The 17,293-nt window shown below is 46.2% G+C and overlaps 1 protein-coding gene across 1 annotated transcript in view; it reads left to right on the top strand.

Moving 5' to 3' along the window:
* The first annotated feature begins 9,033 nt into the window (after positions 1-9,033).
* The window catches only part of BAG2 (BAG cochaperone 2), a 13,753-nt gene continuing 5,493 nt past the window's right edge, over positions 9,034-17,293 (top strand). The window contains exons 1-2 of the mRNA XM_032778388.2: positions 9,034-9,225; positions 16,567-16,676. Of these exons, the coding sequence (XP_032634279.1) occupies positions 9,089-9,225; positions 16,567-16,676 (247 nt within the window). The 5' untranslated portion in view covers positions 9,034-9,088. The remainder of the gene's footprint in view (positions 9,226-16,566; positions 16,677-17,293) is intronic.

The raw sequence follows: 17,293 nt of genomic DNA on the forward strand, positions 1-17,293 counted from the left end.
AGGAAATGAAATTCAAAAGTTCGCGGGGCTTTTCCTGTCTACCTGGCCAGTGCATCCGAGTTCAGATTGCTTTCCAGAGTGGTCACAATGGTGCACTGTGGGATACCGCCCGGAGGCCAATATCATCGATTTGCGGCCACACTAACCCTAATCTGACATGGCAATACCATTTCAGCACTACTCCTCTCATCGGGGAGGAGTACAGAAATCGGTTTAAAGAGCCCTTTATATTGGTATTAAGGGCCCCGTTGTGTGGACGAGTGCAGGGTTAAATTGGTTTAACGCTGATAAATTCGGTTTAAACGCGTAGGGTAGAGCAGGCCTATGAGAGCAATCAAAGAACATAAGGCCATTGCCAGTGTAGAGAAATGAAATGAATTCTTTACATCAGTCTTTGTTGCAGAGGGTGTGAGGGAGATTCCCACATCTGGGCCGTTCTGTTTAGGTGACAAATCTGAGGAACTGTCCCACACTGAGGTTTCAGTAGAGGAGGTTTTGGAACATTGATAAACAGTAATAAGTCACCCAAGAGTTCTGAAGGAATTCAAATATGAAAATGCAGAATTACTAACAGTGGCGTGTAACCTATCATTTAAATCTGTTTCTGATGACTGGAGGCTATCTAATGTGACACCAATTTTTTAAAAAGGCTCCAGAGGCAATCAGATTATTAACCTAACTTCAGTACCTGGCAAATTAGCTGAAACTATAGTAAAGAACAGAATTATCAGACACAAAGATAAACATGATTTGTTGGGGAAAAGTCAGCATAGCTTTTGTAAAGGGAAATCATGCCTCACCCATCTACCAGACTTCTTTGAGGGGGTCTGTAAGCCGGTCGATTCGGGCCTCGTCCCCCTCAGGTGCGGCGGAGAGCCAGGGCGCCTCCTTCTCTGCAGCGGGACGGGTTCCACGCCGGTCCTGTACTAAAGGGTCAAGCAAGTGAGGTCTATGGGCCCTGGCCCTTATGCAGGGCGGGCACCAAACAGTTCAGGCTCTGGCCCTTTGGGGCAGGTCAGAGCCGTAGCAAAGTCTAGGGGCCCTGGCCCTTAGGCAGGGCGGGGCACCAACCAAACTGTAGAACAGCTCAGGGGTTCTGGGTGAAGGGGGAATTCTGCCGCCCTGTTACGGGTGGCAGGGGGAACGCAGGCCCACCCACTCCTCTGCGTTCCAGCCCGGGGCCCTGGTAGCGGCGGTCACCACTAAGGCGGTCAGTGGGGATCCGGACTGAAACACACTGACAGGGTGATCAGTAGGGCTCCCAACCGAAACACACTGACAGGGTGGTCAGTGGGGATCCTGGCCAATACACACGGCCATAGGCTCAGGGGCCTTCTGCAGCCTGACTGTCATCAGCTGCCCCTGGGCTACTTCCAACTTCCCCCTCCCCTGGTACCTGTCCTCAGTCGGCATAGTCTGGTGGGTCCCAGACCATAGGTTCCTCGGAGAACTGGGGGAGAGCAGGCTCTGGTGGCTCCTCCGGCCAGCGGGCGCAGGGTAGTTCAGGCTGAGGGTCCTCAGGATACCCGGCACGGGGCAGGTCCGGCCAGCGCTCCTCTGGATACTTGGCCCGAGGTAGATCCGGCCAGCACTCCTCGGGATAGTGAGCACAAGGCAAGCTGGGCCAAGCGGGAGCTCAGGCCTCCACGTCTGTACTCTTCGGCATCCTGGGCTCAACTGAGCTCTGGGCCCTGGCTTTTATACTTCCTGTCCCACCCCTTGACTTCCGGGGGGCGGGAACAGGCCGTACAGGCTCCGCCCACAGAGGTGCCTGCTCTGGCTCTTCCCCCTCTGGTGCGGCGGGGAGCCAGGGCCCCTCCTTACAGGGTCACAGTGAATGTAATGTCAAAGGCTTTCTGAAAGTCCAAGACCAAGTTCCCTCCCCAAAGGCTCATAAGCAATTTAAGCAGTCATGGGATAGGAGAGAAGGTCCTTTCATGGATCAATAACTGGTTAAGAGATAGGAAACAAAGGGTAGGAATAAATGGTCAGTTTTCAAAATGGAGAGAGTTAAACTATGGTGCCCAAAAATTGGGTTCCTGGGTCCTGTGCTGTTCAACATATTCATAAATGATCTGGGAAAAGGGATAAACGGTGAAGTGGCAAATTTTGCAGATGATACAAAATTGTGAAGTCCAAAGCACACTGCAAAGAGTTACAAAGGAATCTCACTAAACGGGGTGACTGGGCAAAAAAATGGCAGATGAAATTCAATGTTGATAAATGCAAAGTAATGCACATTGGAAAACATAATCCCAACTATACATACAACATGATGGGGTCTAAAGTAGCTGTCACCACTCAAGAAGACATCTTGGACTCATTGTGGATAGTTTTGTGAAAACAATTGTTCAATGTGTAGTGGCAGTCAAAAAGCAAACAATGTTCAGAACCATTAGGAAATGGATGGAAGATAGAAAATGTCATAATGCCACTATATAAATTTGGTGTACACCTGGAATACTGTTTGCCATTCGGGCTACCCCATCTCAAAAAAGATACATTAAAAAAGGAAAAGGTACAGAGAAGGGGAACAAAAATGATTAAGGGTATGGAATAGCTTCCATATGGGAAGCAATTAAAAAGACTAGGACTTTTCAATTTGGAAAAGGGATGACTAAAACGGGATATGCTAGAGGTCTTAAAATTGTGACTTGTAGTCTAGAAAGTGAATAAGGAAGTTTTATTTACTCCTTCACATAAACACAACCACCAGGGTCACTCAAATTAATAGGCAGCAGGTTTAAAACAAACAAAAGGAAGTACTACTTCACTCCACACACAGTCAACCTGTGGAACTCATTTCCAGGGGATGGTGTGAAGGCCAAAACTGTAACAGGGTTCAAAAAAGAACTAGATAAGTTTATGGAAGATGGCTAATCACAATTGATGTATCTGAGATGGATAGAGATGCAACCCCATGCTCTGAATTTCCTTAGCCTCTGATTGCCAGAAGCTTGGAGTGGACGATGGGATGGATCACTCAACAATTGCCTGTTCCGTTCATTCCCTCTGAAGTGCCTGGTATTGGCCACTGTTGGAAGACTGGATACTGAGCTACTCAGTATGGCCGTGCTTATATTCTTAATCGGTATGTGTGCAAAATGAGTGTAACTTACATTTTCAGTGGACAGAAGGAGAATGTCAAAATAACAAAAGAGGTCAGAAAAACAATAAAGATGGTGTAAAAATACCTCTGCAAGTTGCTTTCCTTGACACATCATTTCCTTGGAGTTCTGCAATGCATTGTACTTGGGGCTACATCTTAACTCTATCTGGCAGATGCAGCTGGTGCAGAATTCAACAGCTCAGTTGTTACTCAGCATGTCATTTTGCTGAACACAGAGAACCTGTGCTCTATGGCTGCCTATTGGTTTTTGGACTGATTTTAAGGTTGGTTTGTCATATAAAGGACTATAGGACAACAGATACTGCCTCTGTCCTCATGAGACAAGGCCATGGTTGTGATCAGAGCAGGCCTCTGAGCTGAAATTCCATTGGTATTTATAAAAAAAAAAAAAAAAAAAGGGGGGCGGGGGAGTGGGGAGGGCTGCTGATACTTACTGCTAGAGCACCACATCCCTTGACCCTAATCTGCAACAGTTGGAGTTTAACCTTTAGGGTACATGACTGGTAGGGAGTTGGGAGACCACTGAGGACTCCAACAAGGGTTTGGTGGAGATGGAGATTGTGGTTCTTTTTACTCTGCCAGAGTAGTGCTCTCAGAGAGTTAATTGCTGAGTTTGTTATGCATCAGTTGTATTTTAAATGTGTGTCAAAGGCATCTACCACCTGGGATGAGCTCTCTTTTATTTAGTTAGTACAAATCTCAATAAGTAAGTAGCAGAAAAGGAGGAGACAAAGAGTCTTAGTGGTCCTATTGTATATAGAAAACTAGGACAATTAATTTAACATAAGACAAAAAGTAGTGAAAGAAATGTCTCAATAATTTAAATTTAAATCAAGACAGCTTGGGACATCATGTCTTTCTGAATGGACAAGTCTGGGAGAACAGTTGTTTTCAGTATTCACAGTAAAATGAGCCAAAATATCACCCATGTGCAACACAAGACCCATTGATTGAATGCCAAAAGTTGGTCTGACAGAGAATGCTAAGTAGTATCTGCTCAGATCTGCTTTTAGTAATGATTAGATGGGTTCCCCTACTGATAGCTTTGTTTTCAAGCCCTTGTTGCCCTAGATCCGGGGTTGGCAACCTATGGCACGTGGCTTGCCAGGGTAAGCACCCTGGCAGGCTGGGCCAGTGTGTTTACCTGCCACATCCACAGGTTTGGCAGATCATGGCTCCCACTGGCCACCATTCGCTGTCCCAGGCCAACGGGGGCTGCGGGAAACAGCGCGGGCCGAGGGATGTGCTCGCTGCAGCTTCCCACTGACCCCTGCCCTAGATATTCCATAGACATAAAGTGATGGCAAATGAACCCTGTATGTGGTTTGAGCTACCAGCACCAGTAGTACTGTAGGAACCCAAGTGTAAAAACTGGTCTTTTCAAGTTAGATTCCTCAGTCAATATTAATTTACTGCAAGTGGTTTTCTCTGATTCCTCCCCATGTCAGCTGCCACCTGTCATATAAATGCTATAGTGGAGCTAAATTATGACTGTGAGGTGTATGGTGTAATAATAGGCAGCAGGTTTGAAACAAACCGAAGGACGTATTTCTTCACACAACACACAGTCAGCCTATGAGACTCTTTGCCAGAGGATGTTGTGAAGGCCACAACTATAACAAGGTTCAAAAAAGAACTAGATAAATTCATACAGGATAGGTCCATCAATGACTATGAGTCAGGATGGGCAAGGATGATGTCTCTAGCCTCTGTTTGCCAGAAGCTGGGAATGGGTGACGGGATGGATCACTTGATGATTACCTGTTCCGTTCATTCCCTCTGGGGCACCTGACATTGGCCACACTGTCGGAAGATAGGATACTGGGCTAGATGCACCTTTGGTCTGACCCAGCATGGATCTTATGACTTACAAATATTAGTCCATACTCTCTCTGTGAAGTAGATAAGCACTTTACAGATGGGGAAACTCAAAGAAGTTAAATCAAAGTCTGAGAGTTTACCAGTGGTGTAGCTGGGATTAGGACTCAGGATTCCTGGCTCCCAATCTACCAAACTATGCATGCTACTACATAATAGCTTGTTCTTTAAGGATGGTGGCTTTCCCAGGCCCTCAGACTGAAATATTTAGTAATAATAATGCTTCTCCTTTGTGGCTAACCAACAGGGTAACATGACCCTTAAGAATTAGAATCAGAAAGACTTATTATGTCAGTAAAAGTGCTTCAAGCCAGTATAAAGTCTGTTTCTGGAGTACAGTTTGAGGTTGTTTCTTGGTTGGCACCAAACACTCTGGTGCTTTTCTTTCTTTCTTCTCCCTCCAGGCTTCCTCTCTTACATCAGAATTGGAGATTTTTAAAGTCTTTCTCCCCCTGTCTCCTCCCTGCTCCCTTGTTTCTCCTCTGCTCCTTCAGATGCCTGATCTTGTTTCTCCTTTCAGCAGGGCTTCCCCCCCCACCTCCCAATCTCCAGAACTCATTCAGGTCCTTGGTAGAATAATTTAAAATTGGTCTGGGAAGGCCAGTATGTTATTGTGAAGATAGCTCCCGTCTCTAGTCCTGACTCAGCCCAACACAAGCAGCAAAGGTTTTATGGATGTCACTGAAAGCCTTATACTACTCTGCATCAAATTCTGGTCCACCAGGAATCAATGAGCAAATTCCCACTGACTTCAGTGGGACCAGGATGTGGCCCTTTTGTGCCTGGTTCTTGCTGCTTCAGGCATAGAGGTGAGTAGAGATAGCAAGAGCAGAGTTGATAGCAAGAGCTGCGCTGAAGCTGAGCGGAAGAGAGTTTCTGGGGCAGCAGGGTGTCTCTCCTTTGGGGACAGAGGTGGTGGGGTGACTCTCTGGCTCATTTTCCAGGAGGAGTTTGTCCCAGTAGGTCACAGAGGAGGAGCTGGCTGGACCTACGGGGGAGGCAACAGCCTCCTCCTTTGGCAATGTGCTGTGTCAACTCGGCCTGGCCACCTCTGGGCCTCGGGAGAAAGCTAAGATATGCTGCCCTCACCTTAGTAATTATCACCAGACACCTTGTTCCCACCCCTTCCTGGGGCAGTAACTGCAGAGGATAGTGAGCTCTATGTTCTGCTGCAGACAGGGCTCAAAGTGAAAACTGCTGCTTTCACAGGGGGTAAAATGTGTTGTCCCTTTTAGGGGTTGGAGGGATCCTCCAAGACTAGGGAATGTGGGACAGTCTTCTCACTGTGCGCCGGTGCAGTGAGTCTGGCTCCTCACACTCCCCCATCCCCCACATACCAGCAGAGGGACCAGTCTGCCCCAGTGCTTGCCCCAGTGCTTAATTTGTGCTAGGGCTTAGCAGGGCTGAGCCCCGGCATCTCTAGGCTTGGCAGTTCATAGTCACAGAACCTATGGGCTTGATACCGAGTCTGAATGAGCTCTCCCCTGACATCTAGTGATGAGCTGTAGAAGAGGACTTCAGGAACTGATCTCATTTGCATGGGCATACCTAAGTGCTCATTAGCATGATGGAATTGTTGCCCAAATTATCACTTTTGGCTGGTGTTGGATCCTATCTCCTTGTTATTGGGGTAGGGGTAATAAAGGGCTGTTATCCTTGTTGTGTGAATCAAAGGCAACAGAATTGTACTTGGCATACCCTGATTGAGAGACTCACCCTCAACCAATGGCACTTGCTAGTCAGGGGATATGGGTTCCAAAAGCGACAGAGAGAGATGCCTGCATTAGGGTTTTAGGCACCATTTGATTTTTTTCCTCTCTCCACTGCATAATAAAAGAACTAATTTAGATTCAATTGAGAGTTTTATTACATACTGCAGAGCTGAAATCTTGATATCTAGGTCTAAGCATTAGACCTGCTTTAGGACAGTGTCTCTAATACAAGAGATTACCTTGTGTGCACTGCACCAGCGGTGAAGCTCCTCCATTAACAACTGAAATAGCTGAGAGCTGCATTAAGTAGGGGGACTTGAAGACATTCTGGTGGGTCGGCAATTGGCTGGCGTAGAGGACTGAAGCAGAGCCCCACAGAGAGCAAGGCAATTGGCCTTTGGCCAGCAGAGTGGCTGGCGAAGAGGCATGGAATGTCAATCGGGCAGCTGGCAAAGAGGAGTGGCGAGCGAGTGCCCGGGTAGCAGAGTGAATAAGGTGCCTTGGTACACCCAGCGTGGGAGGTCAACTCTGTAGATGCACCGCTGAAGTTTGGGTCTGCACTGACCAAGGACAATAACTGTGAGTGGGGTGCAGAGAAGAGACAGACATATTAAAGAGAATTTTGGTTGCTGGACTTAAGAACCTGAGAGAAAGGAATACTGTCCAACTTCCTTGGGAGTTGGGCTTTTGTTCATGTTTTCTGTTTATGAATCCTGTTTGCAGTGTTTTCCCAAATTAATGCTAAGTTACTTCCCTCCTTTTATACAGTATTTTTTTTTTAATACACTCAGACTCTGTGCTTGTGAGAGGGGAAGTATTGCCTCTTAGCGGGCAGCGACTGATCCGGCAGCGGTTGATTTATTGCATCCAGTTTAGATGTAATAACAACCTCTGAGCACACTCCCATCGACTCCTGAACTCCAACGCTGTGAGAGGTGCAGGCAGAGTTGATAGGGGAACGGCAACAGCCGACTCACTGCATTGAAGACTCAGCGGTGAGTAGGTCTAAGTACGCTGACTTCAGCGACATTATTCATGTAGCTCTGAGTCTTGTGTTTCCCACCCCCCTGGCAGGGAGCAGCAGGGCTGGCTCTAGGCATCAGCAAACCAAGCACGTGCTTGGGGCAGCACATTTTCAGGGGTGGCATTCCGGCCATCTTTTTTTTTTTTTTTTGCTTCCAGTGGCAAAAGTCTAGAGCCAGCCCTGGCAGCAGCAGCACATTATGCATGGGGAGTGCCCTGGGGCCACTGAGGTTTGCACCATGAAGGAGCAGCGCTGCACCTTGTGGCTGGGCTGGGCAGGCTCTGAGCGGAGGACATTCAGGCTGGGAGCTGCCCGCGGGGCACAGGGAGCCACCTGCAGGTGCTGCAGGGCAACTGCCCCCCAGCGCCGCATCCGGGGATTGGTGAAGCAGCCCGAGCCACCAAGGAACTGCAGTAGGGCGGCCAAAAGCAGAAGCAGCAGTGGGGCTATAGAGGGCGGGGCGCTCCGGTGTGGGGCCTGCGTCCTGCTCTCTGGCGCTCCGCTTCCTCTGGGGTGACCCTGCCCTGGCTCCTCAGTCCCCTGCCGGGGCAGTCCCCCGGCTCTGCCCTCCCGGGTCCTGGCTGGTCCTGGAGGTGGGAGCACTGGCTGGAGGGACCCTCGGCTGAGGCGCAGTCCAGGAAGGCCACTGTTTACCCAGACCCTGCCAGCGCTGGACCGGTAGGAGGTAAGGGGGGATTGGGCAGAGTCAGCACTGGTGGGGGGAAGCCCAGGGCTGGGGCAGCAGGGGATGCCGGTGGGGTAAGGGGGAGGGAGAAGAGAAAGCCCAGAGCTGGGGCTGCAGGTGGGGGCAGGGGAGAAGAGAAAGCCCAAGGCTGGGGCAGCAGGGGATGCCAGTGGGGAGGGGAGAGAGAAGAGAAAGCCCAGGGCTGGGGCAGCAGAGGGTGCAGGTGGGGTAGGGGGGAGGGAGAAGAGAAAGCCTAGGGCTGGGGCAGCAGGGGGTGCAGGTGGGGGGGAAGAGACAGCCCAAGGCTGGGGTGAGAGGGCGGCCAAAATTTTTTTTGCTTGGGGCGGCAAGCAATTTTTTTTGCTTGGAACGGCCCTGGGGAGCAGTGAGACAACCCCCCTGGTGACTGGCTAGCTGCTCCCATCACTGGCGTGCAAGGGGCGAGTCTCTGCCACATCTCCCCGTGGTGGGGGCGGGGAGGGCGAGTCTCCGCCCCATCCCTGTGAGGGGTTGCCTCAGTGGGGCAGGGAGCAGCCGCGGGGGGCCGGCGGCGGCTGGTTTCCTCCTTTGGCGCTCCGCGGGATCTGCCCTCGGGGGAGCGGGAGGCGGAGTCGCAGCTGCAGTAGCCGCAGCCGCGGCTCGTCAGGCCCGGGAGCGCCATGGCCCAGGCCAGGATCAGCGCTAAGGCCAGCGAGGGACAGCCGGCGGGGCAGCTCCGCGGGCGCTTCTTCCGCTCCACCTCCATGGCCGACTGCTCCGGCCGCCTGCTGCAGAACCTAGACCAGCTGGAGCTCAGGTCGGGGCACGGCGACCGGAAGGGGCTCTGGCCGTGCAGGGGAGGGTTGGGGACTCCTGCTAGGGCATGGGCGGGTGGGGGCCGTCCTGCTAGTGCGGCAGGGTCTGGGGTGGGGGGGAGGCGTCCTGCTAGTGCGGCAGGGTGCGCAGGGCATTTTTGGAGGGGTCTTGCTAATGTGGCAGTAGGGACTGTTGAAGTGTGGTTCTGCTATTGGAGCAGAGCCTCGCTAGACGTGCTCAGCCGGTGGTGGAGGTGTGTGGGGTGGTGTACTGGAAGCCCAGTAGGTTGATATTGCTGATTTCTTCTCTCCCATCTGGGCGTCTATTCCTGCCACCCGACTTGGATGAAAAACAAGTTTGCTGTTGCTGGGATTTAAACAGGCTGCGAGTGAAGAGCACAGCTGCTTCCACTGAAGTGCTGGGAGAGGCTGGGGAGGGACCTATATATAGTTTCCGGGCTCATAGGGGTAGGAAGACACCGTTGTTACTATAGAGACTTTGTGTTCACACGTCTTGCTGAACACGGTGCATTTGAATTTTGAAGGGTTAGGCAGCAGGGGAGCCGTTTGCTTTATAAGGGGAGCTCCACCTTCCTTAGAGAATCATGTTTCACAGAAGGTACAATAATCCAGTGGAGCCAGGGTGCCATTTCAGGTTTTAGTAGGAGGGGGCAAGTTTAACTGATTGTAGGGGCTAGTTAGGCACCTGAAAACTCTAGGATTGTGGTGGGTTTTTTTTTCATTTTTTTTCTTTAGATAACTTAGAAATTAGCTGTCAGGAGCACAGTATCTAATTCTTATGTAAAGAAAAAAATATAAAAACACTAGTTAAAGCCATGTTTTAAGTTTATATATATAATCAGGAGATAATACAGCGAGATAGTCTCAATCTTGGAGGTATCAGTTTTGGAACCTTAACAAAGATATCAGAAACATAAGTTTGATACTTTGTACACTATCTCTGATGGAGAGAAATAAAAATAAGTAGCTTCTGCTGAAAATCTGTGTACTTTCTCTAACAGAGACACTTGGTGTTGCTGCCATTATCTACTCTATTTTAGTCAATTGTTCACTCCACTAAAAACATATTTACTTTAATATATGTGATTACATTTTTTTCTCGATATTTTGGCATATAAGTTCATAGACACTGACTCCGTGGGTGTTCCAGTGTGCAGGAGGCTGTGGGGGAGGAGCGAGGACACGGTGCGCTCAGGGGAGGTGGCAGAATGGGGCGGGAAGAGGCGGGATGGGGTGGAGCAGGGGTTGGAAGAGGCAGGGTGGAGTGTGGTCTTAAGGGAAGGGGTGGAGTGGGGGCAGGGCCTGAGGCAGAGTCAGGGGTCGAGCATCCCCCTGGCATAATGGAAAGTCGGCACCTGTGTATATGTTCACCAGTCACAATCGTGTATGATACCCATTAACATTTGGCTCCATTATTACTCTTAGGATCAGATTTGGAACTGCATTTATTTTCATATGAACTTGGTTATTTTATAGATCTAACTAAAAAGACAATTTGAAAATAAGTGACCATCTGCACAGTGTCTAAAGTTATATGTTTAGCTACTTTTTTTGAACTGGCAAAGCTAAGGTGAGTACAAACTAAATTTATGTTCTAAAAGGATAATATTATTTGACAGGTTTCAGAGTAGCAGCCGTGTTAGTCTGTATCCGCAAAAAGAACAGGAGTTCTTGTGGCACCTTAGAGACTAACAAATTAATTTCAGCATGAGCTTTCGTGAGCTACAGCTGACTTCTTCGGGTGCATCTGTAGCTCACAAAAGCTTATGCTGAAATAAATTTGTTAGTCTCTCAGGTGCCACAAGTCTCTTGCATCAACAGAAGTTGGTCCAATAGAAGATATTATCTCACGCACCTTGTGTCTCATATTAATTTTATATTGTTTTAGTTCTTTTTAATCAAAATGTTGTGTGGAACCAAATCAAGTGCCTTAAAGAAGTCTACGTATATTATGTCAACACTATTAGCTGTATCAACCAAACATGTAATCTCATCAAAAAAAGATATCGTTAGTTTGACGGGATCTGTTTTCCATAAACCCATGTTGATTTGCATTAGTTACATTACCCTCCTTTAATTCTTTATTAATCAAGTCCCATATAGTCTTTCTTATTGGAACTGTTGATAGGGGAATTGTTTAACTTGTTCAGAATCGATGTAAGGCTAACATGCCTGTACTTAATTGTGCCATTCCAGATTAATACCCCTGGAGACTGAAGTCCTCCATTTATCCAAAGAATAAATGCATGGACAGCAACAGCAGTGTACCATGTTGAATATCACAACATGTCTCAGTCTTGACCCCAAGAGGTCACCTCTCGGGCGAGAGGGCCATGAATTACTCTGCAGGGCCATGCATTCCTTGCACTTTGCAGATAATGCAACAACAACAACAAAAAGTCTCGCTGACAGGTGCCACTTTGTGGCAATGCAACGTACTGTAGTAGACACAAATGTCTAGAGTAGCCACCAAACACCAATTATTGCAAATAAAATAATTCTTAACATCTGGTTATCAGATTTGACATAAGATATTAACACTTATCAAGGCATTACTTTTTAAAGGGCATTTTTATCAACTGCATATTATATTTTATATAATGTTTATATTTATCCTGATGCTCCACAAAATCTTGCTAAACTAAGCTGTCAGCTTCTAATCACATATCAATCACTCAGTATTTTAAGGAAGTGGTATTTTAGAAATCCTCTTTAGAATTATACTAATTCAAGATGCATCTCTGTAATGCAGTTCACTGTTTTTCAATGTCAGATGGTAGGACCTGATCCAAAACCCACTGACATAATTGAAAAGGACCCCATTGACTTTGATGGAATTGTGTTGAATCAATGTACGCGTGCAGTTGAATTACTATAAAAATAATCTGTTAAACTCCAAATTTCTTAATTTTAGTTTCAGGTTTCCAAGGGGAACAAGAGTGAAGGGATACTTTTTAAAAAAAATTCTGAAAAATACTTTAATCAATGTCTTTTTTTAAAAAGGCATAGTTGAGTTATTTAATATAATCATTAAAATGGCCTCTCAGAAGTCCCATAAAAATGTAACCAACTCAGATACAAAATCAATTCACCTGCTTTATTACTATCTTTATTATTCTAATGAAAATGAGTCACTTTACAATACTTTCCTCATCCGCCCCCCAAAATCCATGCCTTTGTCAAGAATTTGTATTAAATTATTTTCCCCTCGCCAGTTACAATAAACATAAAATAAGTTTAAGTATGTCTTAAACGTAAGCTTTCACTTACAATTATTAGGCTTGTATCTAAATATTTCTTCATTTTCATCATAGTAGGATTATTTTATTATTGTCTCCTCTTGAGTGAAAAAAAATCTAAATCAACATTGCTTATTCCTTTATGTAAGTTTCCTTTTTTCCACTTATCTTTTGCTCTCAACTAGTTTTCTGGCTGAAATCTTTGGGGCAGTGATGTTAGCAGGGGTGGCTCCAGGCCTCAGCATGCCAAGCAAGCCGCGGAAGGCAGCCTGCCTGCCGTGCTTGGGGCGGCAAAATTCCTAGAGCTGCCCATGGATGTTAGATGCATGTTTATCTCAGAGCCTGCCATAAACGCCTTCATCTTTGAATTCGTTGTACAGGAGACTTAAGAAAATAAAGTGTTTAATACTATCACCAGTTTCCACACTGTATTGGATACAAATAGACAATCCCTGCCCTGAAGAGCTTACCGTATACTAAAGGGGTGCTGAAACAATTTGTATAGAGGAGATGCTGAGTGCCTTTGAGCAAAACTGGAAAACCTGTCTGTATATGACGAAACCCACTTCAAGCCAGGGGGTGCAGGAGCACCCCTAGTTCCAGTACCTATGTTCTCGCATCCAGATTGAATTCATCATCTGCATAGTGATCCTGGGAACAATGTTGAAAAATTGCTTTTTTTGAGGAAGCTTCTTTTGATAGACAGTATCATAGTCCTGCCTCCCTCCCCCAAACACACACGCAACCTAGCTTTAATTTAGAAAGATGTAAAGAAAGTGATTTGTAGATCATCTTCTAGGACTATAACAGGTTTATCAAGACAAATATACTTACATGTCTTGTGTATTAGAAAAGTTGTACTGGTTTAACTAAACTTAAATTTAAAATTGATTAAATGCAGCTCAAACCCTTTTTGAGCAAAGGTTAAACTAGTTTAAATGTATCTGCATTAGGGGTTTGTACTGATTTAACTCAATTTTAAATCACTTGAGTTAAACCAGTGTAACTTTTTTTACTGCAGATACATATAAGTAGTTAATAGTGATCACCATCTTGTGGGTACAACCTGTAATGCTATAGAGTACAAAATATTTTGACTGCCTGGTGGATTTCATCAGAAAGAGAGAATGAGCCATGTTCTGACTGTGCTTGGTACTATAGTTAATGAACACTGGGATAGATGAGAAAAATTTGTCAGTAAAATTACAACTAAAGGTTGATTTAAAATCAGCAGTAGGACTGGAATGCCACAAATGTATAGCAGTTAAGACAATTTAGTGGTGTACTTTTAGTACAATGCTGTGCAACCTCAGAGATGTAAGGCCAGGGAACATCAGGGATTTAATTTCATGGCTGAAGTTCCTAGTCTGGGAGATCTGTAGAAACAGTGTATTTGATCTCTCTTGGAAAGGTATGTACCATGTTGCTATTAATTAATCACCCCATAGTCCTCTCCCTAGGCATTGTCTGCCTTTAGTTGGAAGGGTGGGTTGAAATAAAGTTAGGCTCAAGAGTAGTGTGGGGATATACATGGGAGGCCATTTTAATTCCCCCACCCAATAAAAAAAAATCAGAACAAATAAAAACTTAGACTTTGAGGCAAAGAAGATGGAAAAATTGCAGCCACGTGTTTGTGCACAATGGACTACGTAAAGGGAATCTGGTCAAGACATTATTGGAACCTGAATGGTTACTCAGTGCCATGAAGCAAAACCTTTTTCTACTTTTGCCACCTTTAGTTGGAATGAAAGAATGAAAAATAGAAAGCAGTTACATAAGGGGAAAGTAAAATAACCTGTCCCGATTGTACTTGTGTGATCATTTGTGCAGAGCTATGTGGAACAAGCAATCCTCCCCCTTTGTTGTATTCTGTCATAAATTACTTGGTATTTATTTTCCAGGGAATAGGAAATTTTTTAGGTAAAATATTAATGGTATTGGCACTCTGGTTGTAAGTAATATCCAAGTGAATGTCAGAGAGAATAGATCACATTTTTTTCACCATGTTTAATAAACATTTCAGGATAGGTGGATTCTCTTGGTTTTTACAGAGAGTTCCATAGACACTATGAAACAGACCTCAATCTGGCAATTGTCTAAAGTTTTTGCCTTATCGGTTGGGGGAACTGGGAAAACAGTTTATACAACAGGTGGGGGAACTGGGAAAACAGAGGTTGTATCATTTTTGCACAATCCTAGCAGCCAGTTAAATCTCAGCAAACCCTCTACTCCCGTGTTGGGCAGCCTGCAGGCCGCACACGGCTCATCAGGGTAATCGGCTGGTGGCCCCCAGACACTTTGTTTACATTTGTACTGCCATCTGCAGCTCCCAGTGGCCACGGTTCGCTATTCCTGGCCAAGGGGATATGCAGGAAGAAGCACAGGCCACAGGGACATGCTGTCCGCCACTTCCCATTGGCCAGGAACGGCAAACTGCGGTCATGCAAATGTAAACAAACTGTCTGGTGGCCACCAGCGGATTACCCTGATGGGCAGCAGGTTGCCCACTACTGCACTACACCATGACATTAATATTACTTGGGCAAGTGCAGAAACTGGAGGATTGAGTGGGGAAAAGTTTATATTTTGGCACTAATCTCCAGTGCTAATGATTCCCTACTGTGCATTTTCTATCTCTTTGTGGCATTCCCCAATTACTTTAATCAATTCCAAACCCCTAACCTTTAGGGCATGGTGAAGGAATGGGAAATTAACTGAAGGATTGAAACCCAGGTTTCCAGTATAGTATTTCCAAATCTGAAGGCCAGATCAAGCTCTTTAGTACACAGCAAAAGGGGGAGGGGAGAATATAGGAGCACAAGTAATAGCAGATATGACCAAACATAGAGCACAAAGAGCAAAGCTTATGTGACGTGCTCGTCCCCCAGATAGAAGGATGTTACACATTTGTGTGTAGTATGATGAATGGGACCAGAGAAAGAGGGTCAGGTTTCTGGAGGAACCTAGTTTGCTGCATTACCTGGAGTTTAGGAATGTGAGGTGTTGCCTAAACTGCTACTGGACAAAAACAGGCCTCTCTACATTTCCTACAACTGCTTGTCTTCTGCATCACCTACTGCTAAGGAAACAGTGTAGAGCTGGCGTGCAAACACTCAGTGCAGCATGCTCACCTATTAAAAGGTGTGTTCTCCAGAAGGAAATTCCATCTAAAGTTAATACCAAGCTGAACAGCATTAACTTTGGCTCTGTGGTTTCTTTCTTCTTTCTGAGACGGGTGAGGGGTTGGTTGGTGTATTGCTGTTGCTGAGATACCAAGGGCTACATTATTCATGAGAGCGCCATGCTATGATTGACATTGACTCCACATTGATGCCCTGAGAACTGTGGAGGAACCAAGATGCCCCAGGAATCCTTATGTTCCAGGCAGCTGCTAACTCCTTATCCCCTTAGTACCCTGAGGTTTCTGCACAGGAAATTGCAGAGAGCTCTCTAGCTTTACTTAGGGTTGCAACTTTGGTTGGATGAATTCCTCGAGATTTCATCACGACATAATCTTAAACTCAAGATTAATCTTTAATTCCTGGAGACTCCAGGACAATCCTGGAGGGTTGGCAATCCTAGCTTTTCTCTTAGCACATTTTTACATAGAAGGACTTGATGGTCCTTGTATCATGTCTACACTGTGATAAAATACCTGTGGCTCCAACTCTCAGAGCCTAGGTCAGCTGACTTGGGCTCAGGCTGCAGGGCTAAAAATTGCAGTGTAGTCATTTTGGGCTCAGGCTGGAGCCTAGGCTCGGAGACCCTCCCGCATCGCAGACCTCAGATCTTCGGCTCCAGCACATGCCTGCGTATCTACACTGCAATTTTACAGCCCAAGCCCGAGTCAACTGACCGAGGCTAGCAATGGGTGTGCTGCGGATCTTTTATCATGGAATAGGTGTACCTGATATTGGCATGAATTGGCAGTCATGTCACTTGTCTGACAACACTGCAGTGTTGCTAAAACTAACTAAAAGGGCAGACTGGAAAAAAACAAACACTGAGAGCATGTTATATGGCTGAAGTGACTTTACTATATATAGATTTTCTTTCTCTTCTGCTTGGTTCAACTTTATTCAGGGTTGAAGCCTTGCGTGATGCAGCCTCTGCTATGGAACAAGAAAAAGAAACCCTGCTAGAAATGATCCACAATATACAGAACAGCCAAGATATGAGGCACATCAGTGAAGGTGAGAGCCTGCCTTTTCCTAGATTCTCATTTGAAACTTGTTTTTGGAGAAATTAGTGGATACAATCCTAAATTACAGTTAGGGTATGCGTTTTACTTGCAGCTCAGTTGAACTATTGGAAAGTGGTGAGGGAACAGAATAAATGTAAGTCTGTTTGAGATAATGTAGTGTTAGTTAGATGGATCCTGTTACCTTAGTAGCCTTTTACACCTGACTATTCAAATTCAGATAAGCATTACTGCATATGTGAAAATTACCCTTTTGTCCTGCCCAGCCCATCACCACCTTTTCAAAGTCAGGGGCAGCTCACCTTTGCTCCTGGTGGGGGAAGACTTTATTTAGACATAATGGAAACTGGTGGACACAATTGAGTTTCAGCTGTCTCTAAAGGGGAGAATTGGCCTATTAGGCAGTTGTATTTATCCTTGCTCCTCTTACAGAGGTTTCTTAGGGCATGGCTACACTTACATTTTTGCAACGTTGGTAGTTACAGCTGTGGTCGTACAGCTGTGTAGGGCCAGCGCCGCAGTGTGTCCACACTGACAGCGACCAGCGCTGCAGTGTGGCCACATTTGCAGCACTGTTGGGAGTGGTGCATTGTGGGCAGCTATCCCAGC

The sequence above is a fragment of the Chelonoidis abingdonii genome, chromosome 3 (assembly GCF_003597395.2).
Source record: "Chelonoidis abingdonii isolate Lonesome George chromosome 3, CheloAbing_2.0, whole genome shotgun sequence".
NCBI classification, from domain to species: domain Eukaryota; kingdom Metazoa; phylum Chordata; order Testudines; family Testudinidae; genus Chelonoidis; species Chelonoidis abingdonii.